Source organism: Chaetodon auriga, chromosome 12, assembly GCF_051107435.1.
Source record: "Chaetodon auriga isolate fChaAug3 chromosome 12, fChaAug3.hap1, whole genome shotgun sequence".
In the NCBI taxonomy this organism is placed as follows: domain Eukaryota; kingdom Metazoa; phylum Chordata; class Actinopteri; order Chaetodontiformes; family Chaetodontidae; genus Chaetodon; species Chaetodon auriga.
In genome coordinates this window covers 20,585,310-20,603,035 of record NC_135085.1, presented here as the reverse complement: position 1 = coordinate 20,603,035, position 17,726 = coordinate 20,585,310, and the positions used below count along the sequence as shown (strand labels likewise).

Here is a 17,726-nt window from a genome sequence, read left to right as displayed (position 1 = left end):
TTGCTCAAATCAATCAGAGAAACCATGAGGAACTTTTATCGAGCACCAGAAGTTGTTGTTCATGAGGGTGAAAAATGCAAGAAATTCACCAAAAATGTTTCTCGTTAAGCTTCGAAATCATCTAAAACTAGCACAGTAAGAACTTTCCTCCATCTCGTCCACTGCAGTTTTCACTTCCTGCCCTCCATCTGCATTTAACGTCAAGTCAAACAACTCATTGGCAGATTTTCCATGATGTTTAAGTGGAGGGACAGTGAGGGCGTCTGGTAGCCGTGGTCAAGATCAAACCGTATAACTGGGGGCCATTGTTGCTGGTCATCCTTATCGCTCTCTCCCTTCATTTCCTGTCTGTATCTCTATCAAATCAAACTATCAAATTAAGGCCAAAAACGCTTAAGAGAAGCTATCAGACACCAGTTGCAGCAGCTCCAGCGTCCTTTTCTATTATCCTTGTAGTGTGTGTGTGTTCCTTGTTGGCTTCCGTCATCTGTAACAACCTAATTTCCCTCAGGGCATCAACAAAGTGTCATCACCATTTTAATCACTTGATTGATCAAGCCATGTTTCATTTGCTTTCTGTGGTGCCCGAGCCGCTCGTGACTCACAGCCTGGCTTGACGTAGTTTGAATCGCTTACATTTTGTCACCAACTCTGCAAATGAAATTTTTTTTTTAGGCTTTTTGCTGAAAAAAACGACAAATGATTCAAAATGAACCATCATCTCCGCGTTCATGTTTCAGCTGCCAGCCTCTTCATGTGTCTCTCTTTGGGAAACGAGAACATTTTGCGGAGTACAATGGTTGTATTTTTTGAAAAAAAAAAAAAAAAGAGAGAGAGAGAAATGAACTTCTGCTGACTTTTTTTCATCCCAATTGGGTATCTAGAAATTTGGAACAAAGCTCCTCAATATCTTCCATTTGTATTCCCACATTTTCTCTGCTTCGCGCGAGGAGGTTCGTCTCCATTTTAACTGTAGGACCTCAATCTCCACTTCCAGTCACTTCCAGTCTTTCCAATAACTACCCAGCCTGATTGAACCACCCACTCTACTACCTCCTACACTCGCCCCCGAGGGAGGATACACACTGCTGAGAAGTTTGGGAGAGGGAGACTGAGAAGCAGGACAGCTGGTGTGTAGGACTTCAGTAACACAATAACACTTGGCATTTTATGATAAATCATCCAATGGCAGGCTCCTGCCAAGCTTCAGCCAGCCAATTTCTGTTTCCATATGCATAAAGAAATAGAGAATAGGTGAGGAGGATGTGTTGGGCAGCGCTGAACCTGATGACAGTCATAAGGAAGCGAGTATGGCTCTTGATGAATAGGCGAATAAGAACAAACAGATCTCAAACACAAATAATCCGACAGCTTTCACGTGGAAACGGTGGAGAGATTCAACAGTTTAGCGGAACTTTTGGCGACAATCAGAAGGAAGCTGCATGTTTCTAAGGCTCATTGTTTTCTGTTTCTACCAATCTTCAGTGAAAAATAGCTTGATTTTAAATCAGTTTGGAATCAGGAAGTTGCTGCGTCTTCTGCAGCGAGTTGTCACTGCGGCGATCGCTTAACTTTTTCAGTTAACATGGAGAACGTGAGACTTTTAAAAAAATAAATAATAATAAATAATATTCATAACTTTAATTCTATACCACCTAGAAAGTGCTGATAATGAGATTAAAAAGTAATAGAATTTTAATGTAGTTGGACTAAAAACTATTTGAGAAATGGACGTTTTGTTCAGGAGCTGTGACAAACAGTGGTTTTATGGCGAGCGTTGTCCTGTAAGTATTTCTTGACATACATCTTCTGCAACATGTTGTTGTTTTTCCATTTCGGTTTGTGTGTGGATCAAACAAACAAGATGCAGCATGTTATTTGCTGAGCTTTGGGGATGCTGGCAGGCGGATTTTAGAACTTTACAGCTCGTTGTTTCCCCGTGCTTCCACTCTTCATGCTAAGCTAAGCTAAGCTAAGCTAACCTGCTGGCTCGAGCTCCATAGTTAGCGCACAAACATGAAAGCATGAGTAAGCATTATTTGCCATAATGTCAAAACTGTTCTTTTAAACTACAGATTGCAGCATGCCATAAAACTTTTACCAGCCAAGAATCGAAATAAACACCAATACATTCATGTCTTTAAAAAAAATACAAATAATAAGCCCTGGAAAACTACAAAAAGAGCTCTCGAAAATCTTAAGTCTTAAAAATTTAAGCCACAGGTTTGGAGAAAAATTGGCTTGAGAGCTCACTGGAGGAACAACACGGTGGGAGCGTTTGAAGCAGGCGTGCATGCGGCCTAGTTGGAGAAGTTTGGAGGAAGCACTTCAGAGAAGAAGAACACCGGCAGAAGCTTCACTTCCAGCTGTCAGAGAGCGATTGCTGCTGCAGCAGACGCTGTGTTTTGGGACTCGGCCTGTTTCTCCTCAGAGGCAGGGAGTGTGACAGCTGTAGAAATCCTCCAGCCAGGTACGCCGCAAAGCTCCCGATCAACGTGCGCGCAGGCACACCGCAGACAAACACGGGGGGCTACGTTCCCCTCTTGCCCATTAATATTACATGCAGCAGACTTTGGCATAACGCACACTCACTTATCATTGATTTGCTCTCTCTCTCTTCCTAGCTCCCACCCCTCACCCCCCGTTGGGCTTTGAGATGTTAACCTGTAAATAATAAAGCTTTCTCGCTGCTGGTGACATTTGTGAAGGAGGGGAGGGAAGAGCGGAGAGGACCGGAGGGGAGAGCTTGATGAAATTGAACCCTTTCCTGCGTCATGAATATTTTCCACCATCACCAGGAGGATGCAGGGTCTTATCAGAGCTGTTTGTACCCCGGCTTCGGTGTAATTTACAGTCTCCACCAGGAAGAAGCTCATGTCTGATCGGTATTTAAATGATTCCCAGGACATAAAAATGGACGGAGGCGAGGCGGCGAACTGGGAGGGCTGAGCTGCATGCACGCGCCCAATCTGCTAAGTAGGTGAGCTGCAGTTGGTGAATTACTGAGAGTCAGTTGTTGTATTGCTGCAGCAAAAAAAAGAGCCCTGGATGAGAGAGTGACCTACATAATGAGGAGTGGAGCTTGGGTGATGAGGCTTTTATGGAGTGACAGCTGTTCTACCTGCCGTTGTCACCTTGACAGAGCAAAGGGACTCATCAATAAACCCCAACCTAATGAGTGTCATTGTAGTTTATAGCATAAGAGAACAGGGGCGACGCCAACACACACGTCTGCCATATTAAGCACACCCTCTACCGCCCCCACACCCAATTTATGACAAAGATTTTTAGCTTATCCAGCACTATTGTGGGTATCATCATTTTCTGAGCTCCCGCTGGTCCCGGTGGACTTGAGTGGAAGTGTCACTCACTGAAAAACTTTACTGGGGGAGAGAAGAGACTACTTCCTCATTTTCAGCAACTGTGCCAATGCCCAGGTGCTCTTTTCAGGTGCTACAGTATGCACTTTGTCTGACTGAGAGAGACAGGTCTGTGTCTGGCTTTCCTGTCATCTCAGGCTGCTCTTTGCTTCAGTGTCAGCAGACTGAGCCTTCCTTCCTGTCAGTCTGCCGGAGCTGATGATGAATTATAAAAGGGCCTGCTCTCCCAGAGAATACAGATGTTTCCACACACACACACACACACACACACAAACACACACACACACACACACACACACACACACACACACCCTCTCTTTCGTACTGGATGGCTCTACACAGTGAAAAGCCTTATCGTGTTCGCGATACAGTCGGTGGAAAATGAGGACTTATTATGCGAGCTCAATGAGAAAACAGGGCCTAATTAACTTGAATGCAAACACATTTGGCTTCTCGGGCTTTTCATCTTAGAGAGGACTTCTTGTTCGCAATATTTCTCTGACTGCTGATCTCCGTATGCACGTTTTTAAATGAAACATGGAACGCTCATAACGACTACGGGACAATTATAGAAGTCATAATAATACGGTTGAAATCATCCCAGTGGCGAACACGTCCGTTAAAGTGGCTTGTTTTTGTGAACTGAAGCCCCGCAGGAGGGAGTCGGCACTTAGACAGATGGCTTAGTTTGGAGTGTTTGACTCGGTGGTCAGTGTACAGCAGGTACTGCTCATACAGGCGGACAGAGAAAGCGAGCGGCCGCTGCCTGATTGGTATGCCATCCCTCTCTAAAGTAAGAGCAAACAGAGGGTTGTTTTAATTGAGACACTGAGGAAGAAAGGCAATGCACTAATAAACAGGTAATTATGCAACTCCCAGCTCCGCCAAAGCAGATTGTGAATCCATTAAGGCCTCTTCGCAAAAACGCCTCTTCCTTTTTTTTTTTTTTTTTTTTTTCCCTCCTCCACTGATTTTTTTTTTCCCTCTAAAGTGGTGCGCAAAATCCCCATGCATGCAGCCCTGTTGTGTGGGAGAGAGGCTCTCGACGCAAAAATTCATAACAATTAACCATCAATCAGACTTAACCTCTGGGGTCATGGTAAGTGCTCCTCGCCCCGTGAATCAGCCGGCCAGATTAACACAGTGACAAAATGTGCCTGTACATGTCAGCTAATCCATTTATTTATTCAGCTTTCTCCCAGACTGCCTGATTAATCGCTCCCACACCGCCGATGGAAGGAAAGAGGAAAGAGACGGAGAGAGAAAACGTGCCGCTCTGAGCGCCCAGAGGTCCGTAAGTGTGTGTAGGTGCATGTGTGTGTGTGTGTGTGTCTGTGTGTGTGTGTGCACTGAGCAGTAGCAGATTCCCTGAACACACACTTGACTGAGCATCAAAGAGTAGTTTGCGAGAGCGTATGTAAACAACGATGGGGATGTTCGGAGAGATATTCGCCAACACCTGCACGCATCCATCTCTCCAAACAAACAGACAGCCTTAAATTCTCCCCGCCCACACATCCCAACCCGGAGTGGCGTCACAATTTTGAGAAAGTTTTATTCTTACCTTGAGTGGCAATGTAGTGATTTGGCCTGTGGTAGCCCTGCAAACAATGAAAAAACAATATGAGAGTCGCCTCACTTTTCCTCCTACTCGCACCAGCTGCGGTGAGGCCATTTCTCTCAGACACAACACGCGCTGGCTTTGATATTCACTCTGTTTTCTGACAGTGCAGGTTGACCCTTGCATGCAAACGCAGTTCATTTTCACATCGAAAAACGTACAAACACACTTTACATACATCACCGCACAGGCTGGATTCACACTGTACGGAATCCCATTTAACAGCTGTTTCAGATGTTTCCTGCAGCAACCTCGAGCATCACTGTTGCTCCACCTTCAGAGGGCTTGTTTGAGAAACGTGCAGCGTGCCGCTCTCCAGAAACACTGCCAGCTGTTTGCTACTGTACACCCATTCAGCTCTTTGTTTCCAAATCTGACTGAGTGAGGAGAATGCGCCGCTGAAAGCCAGTGATGGATGCTGCTGGATGCGAGATGCATAAACACTCCCCATCACACACTCTATATGCAGCACACCTCTGGAGCAAGCAGCCAAAGTGTTGATAATCCCCAAGATACAACTAACAGCACTGATCTTCACAATGGGCCCCTAGTCTCACGGATTACTCTAATCCCTTCAAGTTTTATTTGTCCAATTCCTTGTCTTCTCTCCAGAGATATGAGGCAGGAAACAAAACATTAGGACTTAAAGGCTCTTCCCCGGCCCTGCCTCCTCTTGATTGTCTCCCCCCCCCCCTCCACCCACCCCTGCTGCTCTGCTTATCTCCCTCATATTCAATTTAACTTGGACTGTGATTAACGCTCCTCCAATGAAGGGAGAAAGACACAAAGGATATTTTGCTCACTCTCTCTCTCATCCACAGGGCTCTTTCAGCTATTCAACTGTCCTCCATTTTTAATGACTTCTTTATCTCTGGACTGAGGAGGAGATTTGTTTGTGCTTTCATGTAAGTTCTGTCAAGTAAAGTGGAGGCCCAGTACGCCGTCGGATTAGAGAGGCAGAGGCAGGAAGAAAGCAGGGCCCTGACAGTGACTGTCAGGTGAGTACAGCTTACTATAAATGGACTCGCGGCTTCTGAGACGCATGTTACGTGAGGCACATAGGAGCGTTTCTTCATGAGCAACACAAAGAGATAAATGCAGAAATGTCCATGTTGAAATTATTAATTGAACAGACTTTGTTTCCAGGGATGTGTAAATTACTAAAAGAGAATTAAATATGTGTTATGCTCTTTGTATTTTGCTGCATTGCTTATTACAGTGATGATTTACATTAATTCTTTGGGATGCAGACTGTCTAAAATATGCATCATGAAGTGTTTTTGCCTGTGGGCATGAATTTGTATTTTCAGTCTGAATATCATTAGATAGCCCACTTTTGCAAATCTGGTGTACCAACCCTATCACCTACAAATGCATTTATATATTACTTATTTGCTTTGCCAAATGCACTGTGGAGAAAACTGCCTCTCATAAGTTCACTGCTGATGTTTCTTTCATGGTCCGGAAAGTGTAGCGTCCTTACGGAGCAGTAACAGAGTGGAGCTGCCCTGAGGGCCCGGACCCTGAGGGGTCCTGAAAGTCTCAGATTTATTATCAGTTGTTTTGTGGTAATTTGTCAGTCATTGCAGATTTATTGTGATTATGCACAACTAATGTACCATATAAACTAAACCTATGTGTATAAGGGCCTTCAGGAGGGTTCTGCATTGTTAGCTGTATTATTATCAATTTTCTCTCATTTTCCTCATTTTTCTCGTCTTTCTGTCACCTCTTCAGGCCTCAAATGAAACAATAGGAGGAGAAATAAAAGAGTCTCTGGTCGGACTCCTCACAGGTCATGTCTGTACTCACAGAAACTGGTTTGTTTAAAGGGGGGACAAGCAAAAATCAGATTAGTTTCATGTTACTAGAACAGTGAGAGCAGATGCTAAAAAATTGAAGAAGTCAGCGGCCACTTGTGCAATTCCTAAACATGACTCCTTTCCCTGAGCTTAACCAATGCTTTAAACTGCCGGAAAATGACCATAGAAACACTGATCATGCCTTAGCTGTCATGGTAGCCACCGCAGGGAAAAACTAAGAAAACGTGTTGATGTTTTCCGGTGACTGTATATTCCAAGCAATGCTTACGTCGATAAAAAAAATGTAATCTTGCAAATACAAACTAGTTTAATATGAATTTAAGTGTCAGGAGACGGGGTTAGTGGTATGTGAGTGATACGTCTATCGTGCATCACTGCATTACTTCAGCATCTACTCCATAACCCCAGCAAAAGCCTCTTTGTACCCCATGTGCACACAAACACAGCTCTGCACACAACAAGCTATTACACTATGTTTCCTTGCCTCCTAAATGCTTATGAAAATACTCAATCAGCTGCGGAGAAAAGAAGCATACCCGACTGGTTCTGCTTACTCGTACATGACTCGAAATAATCGGCAGTATAATAGAGTACAATAACAAACACTGTTGGAAATGCTCTACACATAACAGTTTATTGGGCAGGACAAGCTTCTAGATGGGTTAAAAAGCTTTCTGAAGAGCAAAAACATCATTACCCATCTGCCTGCATTTCTACTAAGTACTTTTTCAATGGAGCTGGCAGAGCAGTGGAAATCCTTTTCAATCAGGACCCTCTTTAATATGCGTATATTCTTATCTTATAATGGGGCCCTCGCTATTGTGAGAGTCTTCTCTGCAGCGCCCCTTTCCGCAGCATAATGGGCCATAAACTGAATAGTGGAAAGGTAAATAATTTAAGCCCCCTGCATTTGCCGTGGCACACCTTGCATTATGAATTTATGTTTGAAGGCGTAACAAGAGATTACAAATTACCACATTAGAGGGGCGGGGGGAGAGAAGATGGGAGACGCGGTAAGAGTTCTCTCCTGAGCGGAAAACCACTTAGGAAGTCAGGTACATCACCAGGCCATTACACATGGAGCGGAAGCATCTGCTCGAAGAGGCCAATGAGCTGCTGCGGCTGGTCCCATCATGCCACGAACACTGCTATCAACAGCAAATCGGGTCAGATCTGGAGGTTCTATATTGTGCGAGCTAAGTGGGTTTGATCTGTTTTCAACGGGTGGCATGTCTCACGCCACTTTTTAATGACTGTTACTTACTGTAAAGTTACGTGAAGTCACTCCGGTACCATGTAAGTGCTATGCTAAAAGTCCTCTCCTGTGGTAAGATGTACAACAGAACTTCTGTAGATAGCTGCTGCGTCTCCTACTCGCTGACTGTCTGTCCGTGAGGGTTTTCAGTGTCTAACAGTGGAGAAGACAGCTGCCTCGTGCGGATGTGATGCAGAGTGAGGCTGAAAAGCAGCTCTGTGATTTTCCAAGACAGTCCTCAACAGAAAATGACAACATTGGTTGCTTGTTCAATTGCTTAAAATGACCAGACATGACAATGATTGTGCAAATTAGACTGTCCTCTTCTTCTATTTGTGACATTCAAGGCACCATACTGTGCTCTTCTTGCGCATCATGTACTCATTTCTCTCTTTCATGCCCCGTTATAACTTTTTAATGAAGTAATCGTTGATGGTACTTCTCCCCTTCTCTCATTTTTGGCTTCACAGTGTCTTCATGCTGTTGTTCAAAGCAAAGTCCAAAACTATAACCTCGGTTTCCCCTGTGTGCCGGTTTGCCTTTTCTCTCTCCCAGCGCTGTCAGCCTCTGATCTTCATTCCTCTTAATATATCCAGTGAATAGAGTGATACAGCAGCCCTCTAAAGTTGAATATAAAGGCAATGTGTGTGTATGTGTGTGTGTGGATATGATGGGCAGGCAGTAGGGGCTGCTTTGTCCCTCGGGCCCCCTGCGACGGCGGCACCGGCGCCCTCTCTCTCCCCGAGAGGAAGCGCAGTGACCTTTGCGTTGGTGGCGCTGGCTGGTGTGTGTACTTACATCAACGTAATTTGCATTAATGTAATCGGAGCTCTGTTCCCCCTCCAGGGCCTGCAGCCTGACACGGGAGTGATCATCTGGAAGAGAGGCAGAGAGGAAGAAACCAGCGCTGAATTAATCATATTAACGAGGGCAACAGGAGAAGAAAAGGGGGGGAGAGGGACAGACAGTAAAACAGACAGAGGAGGTGACGGAGGCGTGGAAGAAGGACCAGGCTGGCATCAAACTGTGGCACAGATGGAGACAGACACGTAGAAATGGCGGATAAATGGCCGCTGTCACGTGACTGAGCGTGTATGACCAACACAATGATTTAAAACCTTGATGACGTGACATCAGACATGAGCTGTGTGAAACTCGCTCGATGGAAGACCTTATAAACCTTCAATTAGTGGTTAATAAGGTCAGGAGTGAGGATGGAGTGAGAACACAACGCAGACGCTGTATAACAGACAAACCCCAAAACAATTACTCTGAATGAGGACGTGCAGGTTGGACATGTTTGTGAAATGAAAACAACGCAGCCTTGACTCCAGATTATGCTCGCATTCAAACAAATGGAGTTTGTTGCAATTTGTGGTATTTTGGATAAATCTTCAGCAAGGAAATTCCCAAAAGTGGATCTTCCAGGTTTTCCTAGCAGTGATTAACGAGAATTAAAATGAACCGTCCAATCAGCGTTAATCTGCAAAGTTCGGGGAGGTAATCTGAATTCATTTTGAAATCAAATTCGACATTTTTCCAAACATTGCCGAGGCTACACGTCATGCGCCATGTGCCGGCACGGCTCGTTTCTCACAGCTGAAAAGACGCTGCAGGAAGATGAATATAAAAGTAGATTGGAAAGGTCAAAGCTGCTCTCGTTGGCTGATAATAAAACTCTGTTTGAGCAGCTTATAGTTATCCAGAGTCACAAGCCTGGCCAATAAATCAGCCTGAAGAATGGGAACGGCACACAAAAACTCATGAGCGCTCAGGAGGTGCTTTGTACACACATGCAATAATATTCCCATATCGGTTCTTCATGCGGTTCTCGTCCTTCTTGGCAGAGTCCCATGGTGCAGACTGTCCTTCAAAGAAGCTCTGGAAAGACAGAAAACAGAAAACAGAGAGGGGGGAGATGAAATATGGTGCCGCGTGTGAGCACTCTAAATGATAACCAGGCTAAAGAACACAGTCTTCCTCTTTCGGCTCTACAAAACCAGGAGGAAGGGAACGCTGGCGATAGAAAGGGAGACACAGAGAGAGATATATTCACATCATTATTAGACATGAAACACAGAGAGGATGGTGGATCCCGGGGAGCTGTGTCAAACAGTGAGTGCCATTAGGGCAGAGGCGGCGGGTGTCACGCTCAAACCTCTCCCCCTGCGCCGCTCTGGCGGGCGGAGCCGCCGCAGCGGCTGTCTGTCTGCCTCATCTGAAGGACTCAATCAGCTCGTCGTGGGGAAAAATAAAGCCAGCTCATCGTCTGCAGATCAAAACTGCTCCGCTCAGATTACCCTCATGAAATATTTATCATCTCTCGCTGGGGAGATTTCCATTCTGGTGGCACACCAGGCACAATTAAGCCAAATTATGAAAATACATCTCCACTGCCAGTCCACCGCTGTTGAGCAGGGGTGGTGGTGGTGGTGGGGGGGGGTTGGCTCCAAGCAGACTAGCCTGGACAAAAACACGTTATTGTTCTGGCTTTTTGATAGTCAGCTAATGCACATTTGAAAAGTCAGCTAATACATTAGAATGCAGAACATCTGCAAGGAAAGGCTGGCGAGCATTTATCGAGGTTACACAGATTGTTTGGAGGGTTCCTTCAGCCCGTCTGAGAGAGCAGGACGCTTCGTCTTCCATCATCAGCGTTCTAGGACTTGATGGTTTCATTCATCTCAGTGCTACAGCAGGCAGCAGGCCATTCGTCTAGCAAATAAAAGGTCTCTCAGACACGCCACAAGGACATATTCCTGTATTAAGTCCTAAGGATTAGTGATTTCACTGAGAAACAGCTTTAATATGCTAAAAATATGTCCCATCCTTCCAGTGAAGACGGAAGCATGTCTCAGAGACGGATTATATAGGCCTCTCCTCCTGTGGCAGTATGTCTTGAGTAAATGCACAGGCCAATGTCGTTCCCTCTGTCACGCTGAAGGATAAAGGTCTAATATCAAGCATCTGGAGACAAATCATCCCCAAGCCGAAAGATGTACCTCGCAACTTTCTAATAATTCTCCCTTAAACTGAGTGACCCTGCCTGTCTCACGCGCTATAGTCTCATTCCTAAGGCTGTTTAGATCCTGAATTCAGGAAAAAAAAAAACTAATTACGGTGATAAAGTCGTTCCCAAGAGGCAGGAATTATATGAAAGCTTTCAATTTAAAGGCTATATGCCCATACTGGGAATAATTAGTTGCCTAAAATTCATCAGACAGCCACTGAAAAACAATGGATGGCTCCACCTGTAAAAAGTATTTTGCAGCAAAGGTCGGTGTTGTACTTAACTTTAGTGCATCTGCGGGTAGTTTTTCCACCATCCTCAAATTATTCCCACTGGCCCAGATCCAACTGAGTATGTTTTTAATTACAGGCTACCTGCTGTACTCCAGTCCCAGCGCAGTCTGCCGCGCTTTCTTTGTCTGTAACCACTTACTGTAAGTGAAAAGCACAGTAGTTTCTGCGCACCCAACCACCGTGTGAAAACCTACGTCGAGCAACAACAGAGCACTTGACACACAAGCACGGCGAAGTAAAAATAAATAAATAAAAAGCATGGCAACACAAAGAAGCAGAAGAGTTTAACGAGTTGCTTCTGAATTAATTGATCATTTGCTGTGTGAGAAAGGAGACTCATTCAAACCGACTCGTGTTCATTTGTGGTTGGCGCTGATAGACTTTCAGGACTCTCACAGTAGGCAAGACGCAACGCAGTTCCCTTCACATGAAACAAGCTGAAAACAAGCGAAACTCAATGACAACATGACATTTGGAAACTTGTTTTCTGCTCGCTGTTCGCTCACTCGGACTGTGTGTCGACGTGCAGAAGAATTTGGACATGCAAATACTTTGTTATACTATACATTAAACATGTTATAAAGCTTTTGCAAAGTATACAACAGCAGTTTACAAGGTGCCTTTTTTCACAGTCATATCTTCTAATTGGTCCAAATTGTAAATGAAGTTTGGTATTTTGTTGGTTTGGCTATGTGATAATAAAACAACAGACTAATGAATTTACTGACCCACACCTCAATTTATAATTAACTAGAATAGTGTTAGAAATTGCTGGTTTGAGTCACTGTTATCTCCAAATTATTCAATTAGTTTTTGAGTTATTCTGCCTCCTTTTAATTGTACTGATGGGGTAGTAAGTATGCTTTCAAAAAGCTTTATAATCAGAATTCAGTTGTGGAGCATTTATGGATCTCACAGTTTCTGATTATGGAAAAAAAAAAAAAAAAACATTTCACTGTGACACTGTAAAGACTTGACATGACAAAAGTAAAAACAAAATGTCACTGTTTCACACCATTTCATCATCTGATGTCAAATGCTTTGCTAACTTTGCATAGCTTCTGTTGGTAAATGCCCTTTTCAGTCTAGATCTTAAATGTGAGATGCTGTAATCCCACAGGGCCAACAAGCACCATCAGTCCGTCAGGTTTGTGTTATCATCTACAAGTCTCAAAAACTCACAAATAACCAAAAGTATTGGCTTACCTCGTTTATCTGATCCAAAGTTAACGTACAGAATAACAAGAAGCATGGGTCAGAGAGAGATATAGTACAGTGTAAGTCAACAGGTTTAGAGGTGCACTAGGCTCCAATCTCATCAGCAAAAATAAACGGATAAAAAGGGCATTAACCTTAAGACAGATTGATATAGAGAAGACAGCAGCGGAACACGACACACAAATGAATCGCTCTAGCCAAGTGAGAATGAGCTCCGTAACACACTTTAAGCATCCCACAGGCCTTTTTTTCTTTTTTTTTTTTTTTGCAAAAGGCTGCAGACGGCTAGCAGGGTAAGGGGACGGGAGCCAATAGTTTGTTGTGGCGTAGCTTCCTTTTGATTGACTGTTATGCATCCATGCAATGCCGGCAGCGTGAACCCAAAACACCTTTATCCATAATGGATTAGGCCCGGAGGGCAGCCCAGAGCTCTCCAGCCCATCAATGATCTGATGCTGCAGGTAGCAATGGGAGGCTGCATTATTTAATTCTGCAGTCATGAGCAGGAAGTGGGGAGTTAATTACTGATAAATCTGGCCCACACATTGTAGAACTAAGCAGGGAGATGAGGAGAAAGTTGGCGAGAGGTGTGGATAAGTAAATCACAGAAAAAGAGATCAGACAAGAGGAAGGCCAGGAGGTGAAGGAAATGAGTCCAGCCAGCGAAGAAAAAGATGTGATGCTAGCTAAAAAAAAAAATAGAAAATGAGAACGGGGAAAGGTGATGAAGAAAGAAGACATGAGAATAAAAAGAAGTCGCAATGCTATCAGCGAAAAGGGCCGAGGTGATGTCAGGTAGAAAGACTGAAGCGATACAGATTAGATGATAAAAAGAGGCATTTAAAAAGTATAGCTGGAAGCCAGTCTGTTACAGCATGGCACCAGGGTGAGATGAGGCTGGCTAGTGTGGTGCTGAGGGATGGCGAGGAGCCTGGAGCGCCGCCAAGTCCTGCCAGCCTCGCGCACTAATGAGAGGAAATGAGAGTGATGCTCTTCTGGGGCAAAATCTTTTGTTTGGGTGTCAGCGAGAGGCATGGTGTCAGATTACAAATGCTGTCGTGTGACAACAGTCTTGAGAGAGCAGCAGGCTGCCATCGCCGGAGCCTAATCGGACCTGATTCAGATAAAGGAAGGGGCATGGCTGACACACAGCTAGCTGCTCCTTACACTTTTTTTATGAGGGGTGGGGGGTGGGGGTTGCATTTCAAGTTGGTCTACAGCTGAGTCTCCGAGGGGAACTGGGAGGCCAGCATTTGACACGAACACACACGCGCGCGCACATGCACGCAAAACGCACACTCGCTGCAAACAACAAGGAACAGATGAACAACAAAACGAATCACACCGTAAACACACTGAGACGGGGGACATTAACAATTTATCATAAAAGTGCATCTGGGGAGAAACAAAACAGTTGTGCTGTGCGGTGCAAAACAGAGAGAGACAGACAGACAGAGAGAGAGAGAGACACGGGGCTGCACACCACGACACAGATGAAGCCTTACTTTAGACTGATAACAGGTCCAAACAGCCTCCGTGGAGGTGTTACAAGTCTATCACCAGGCTTTATTTGTGTTTGCAACCTTCACAGCGGGGAGGGGGGTGACCGCTGGGTTGCGTCCTACCTCGTACTCCTCCTTGAAGCCGTAGCCCTCGGCGCACTTCATCTGCGTGATGTGCTGGAGGAGGTCGGCCACGCGGATCGCCGGGTGCAGCTGACCCGTCTGGTACGGCACGTCGACCGGCTCCCGCTTCCTCAGGGAGTGAGTGTGCGACTGCACCAGGCTGCTGGTGTCGCTGCCCATGTTCTGGCTCTCATCTGCGGGACACAAAGACAGGGACAGGCCAGGGCAGGTCAGGACGGAGAGGCAGGAGCTCGCGCTGAGTGACTTTCCATATATTGTTTTAAGATACAAACGGGTGACATAATGCCTGAAACGGTAAATGGCAGCGGTGCTTTAAGAGTTTATCGACATAAATGGGTTAAGTCAAGGTGTTGTCACTCACACCAGTTCGTATCTCACTTACAACTGTTCCCATTACCAGATGGCACATTATCTCATTTACTGTTAAGCATTATGTCACCACCCTCCAGATTGACAAACAACTCTCAACTAGTAATCTGTTTGTTATGGATGGTCACAACAACACAACATCATTGAGTAATAGGATGAGTCATGTGGTGGGAAGGTTCAGGTCCATCTGTCTCAGTGTGTGGCTGGAAAAAATTTAATATCACAGGCCTACTGTACTGTGCGACAGCCTACAGCCATTAAAATATGAGGCCCTTTAAGTGTAGCACTTACACTATTACCATTTAATATGGCTACTGTCAGAATAAAAGGAGTCAGTGGCCCTCAACTGCAAGAAACAGTGTCGAGAGATCGTAAAAAATCCACATGAAGATGCTGTAAAACAACAAGTTTACGTTCTTTTTTTTTTTTTTCTCTACTGGCTGTACAGTATGCTGGTTTGGGCTGCAGCTCATATTGAGAGTCATTCCAGCTCTTTCATACTGTAATCCAGTCAGTGGCAGACATGAGGCACAGATGCTGTGGGGGAGCCAGCGGACGATGAAGGGTGTCCAGAAACATGAAGGAGGAGGATGTGAGGGGGGTGCGGTGGGCCACAGTGAGCATGTTGCAGCAGGCACCGTCAGAAGCATCACACAGACACAGCGTGGATTCAACCCCTGCCACCCGTTCTTCCCCCGAAAAATGAAAAAAAATAAAAATAAAATAAAAAAATCAAACCTAAAAGAATTAAAAAAAACAACAAAAAAGAACAAAAAAAAGGAGGGAAGCAGAGATGGGAGGAGAATGCATGGGGTGATGCTGCCAATGGGGCACTGTATGTACTTTGACCATGCTAGGCTAATGGTGGCTTGGTGGCACGGTACGGAGGGTGGTGAGATGCTAACATGTCCACTGGTCATGCAATAAATGTCGTAATGTCCATGTCAGAAGCAGCCTCTCACTGTCGGCTTGCTTTCTGAGTAAACACCACCTCCTTCCCCCAACCCAGGGCCCACTTGGGAAAACTTACCATTAATGGGCACTTTTTAGATAGCAGATACATAAGAGGTTACGTATGTAAAGAGAAAGAGAGGAGAAGAGAGAGGAGAGAGGGGATAAGCAACAATACAGCATGAGAACCTGTTACAGAAGTGTGTTTTAGAGCTACGCTATAGGGCAAGATCACATGCCTTCTCAGTCCAAACTGCCTGGGTAGAAAGCCTAGTCAAGGGGGGATGTTGAGTGGATGGATGGGGCAATTTCAACAGTGCAAGACAAAAGTAAAAGAACAAAACAAGGAAGTCATGGATTTCAAGGGAGAAAATAATGGTGAAAATACTGGTCGTGTTCGGAACGAGCTGTAATTGTTTCAGATCTGTTGCAGATTTTAATGACGCTAATTATTTTTTGAGTATTCTGACATTTCGAATGTCTTTCTCTAATTGCCGTAATTATATTTGCATGTGCCGGCGTGGTGACACCTGTATTTATACCTCCCTTTTTTTTTTTTTTTTACAATAGCGTGCGATGAAATCAAAAACATTACCAGTCCGTTATGATCTAATCAGTTTTGATCATTAACCTCAACTGATGAGACAATGCTGTGACTGAATGTGTCACAACTGAGAGCACGTAACCTTTTCTGGCTGCCATAATTTCATGTTAATTGTTTCACGCTTCATTAGATGTGGAACTAGCATAAGCAGCTGTCACAGCGGCGATGATGAAAGACGCCGCTTTAAGTTGCACTAATGTACACAGGAAAAAAAAAAGCCCTAACTGTAAGTTGTGTACTTGTAAATTGCGGCGACGGTGCTTGTGTTGAAGCTGGAGTAGAGTTGCTTATTACGTCTTTATTCTTAGCCTTGAGTTTTAAATTATTACAGTTCCAGTGCCCCACTTAGTAGCTACATTATGTGGTCCGCTGGTATAAAAAGCGCCTGTTCGTTTAAGATGCTGCACTTTGGGCTGCTCTGCATATTCAACAAAGGCCAGTAATAATTAACAGGAGAACAAAATGCTTTTTTATAATTCTATTTTATCACCGAACAGGATGAATCAACACTGGCAAAACCAAAACAAAAACAAGTAGGTCACTAGCAGTTAGCCAAAGGCAGGGGGAGCGACATTAAAAAGAATAATAGAAAAGGTTGTTGTTTTGGAGGGAGGGAGGGGAGTTAAATGCGTAGTGAGGAAGAGAGGGGAGGGAGGGGGGGAGGGGGCAGCACAGCTAATGCAAGACTTCAGATGTTCAGACCGAACGCATCCTGCAATTTTTGGTGAGGGGGGGCTAAGAGAGGCCGTTTCTCTGTCTCCCTCTCACACTGCTTAATTTCTGTTTTGTGTCTCAGTGCGGCTGCTATGGCTTCAGCCTTGGCGCTGGGGCCAACTGCCCCCCTCGTTGCCCCCCTTAGACACTCCCCCCACATCCAGTCCACATGTCCGTCCATGCATATGAGAGGTCAAACATGTATGTGACATCACACGCACGACACGCAATGCGGATGGGATGGAGTGAAGCCAGCCTCAGCCCAGGAGAGCCTCTCCTTTGACGGGGAGGGAGAGGAAGAGGGGAGGAAGGAGGAGGAGGAGGAGGAGGAGGAGGAAGGGGGGGTAGAAGCAGCAGGCAGGTATGAAGGTGAGGAAGCCATCTTTAGTAAAAGAGCCAACCAAACCAAAAATGGGGAAAAAAAATTGGTGCTTTTTTTTTTTTTTTTTTTTTTTGTCCTCACAGTTAAGTCTTCAAACAGCCATCTCGTGAATGTAATGCTCTGTCATTTTCTTCAGCGTAGAAGTGAGAACAAATAATCAACAGCAATGGGAAAAGAAAATGTGTCTCACCTAAGATAGCAGTTGGCACAAAGGGATCTGCTCATACCCCCATAACAAGTGCAGAAGTTGGAGGAGGAAAGAGAGTTTGCAGTGAATAAAAGAAGCCACAAAAAACAACAATCAGAAAAACAACCGACAGTTTTTTGGTTTCTTGCCAAGCGTCACAACATGAAACTTATCATATTTTCCAGAAAAGCTAATTACACGCTAAGTTTGGTTGATTATAAATCCAGATGCCCCTTTACTCCATCTAATCAATGAGCTGTAATCTGATTACAT

At 44.8% G+C, this 17,726-nt stretch overlaps 1 protein-coding gene across 8 annotated transcripts in view; it reads right to left on the bottom strand.

The window, feature by feature from the left end:
• Nucleotides 1–17,726, bottom strand: part of LOC143328808 (receptor-type tyrosine-protein phosphatase mu) — a 150,221-nt gene that overhangs the window by 19,224 nt on the left and 113,271 nt on the right. For 5 of the 8 annotated variants that reach the window (XM_076744141.1, XM_076744144.1, XM_076744142.1 and 2 more), the window contains 6 exons: nt 17,457–17,483; nt 15,646–15,657; nt 14,226–14,419; nt 9,873–9,960; nt 8,878–8,954; nt 4,945–4,981 (listed from right to left, as the gene is read on the bottom strand). In XM_076744141.1, coding sequence (XP_076600256.1) covers nt 4,945–4,981; nt 8,878–8,954; nt 9,873–9,960; nt 14,226–14,419; nt 15,646–15,657; nt 17,457–17,483 — 435 coding nt within the window. The remainder of the gene's footprint in view (nt 1–4,944; nt 4,982–8,877; nt 8,955–9,872; nt 9,961–14,225; nt 14,420–15,645; nt 15,658–17,456; nt 17,484–17,726) is intronic. The other 3 variants (XM_076744143.1, XM_076744145.1, XM_076744147.1) reach the window with 1 other exon arrangement.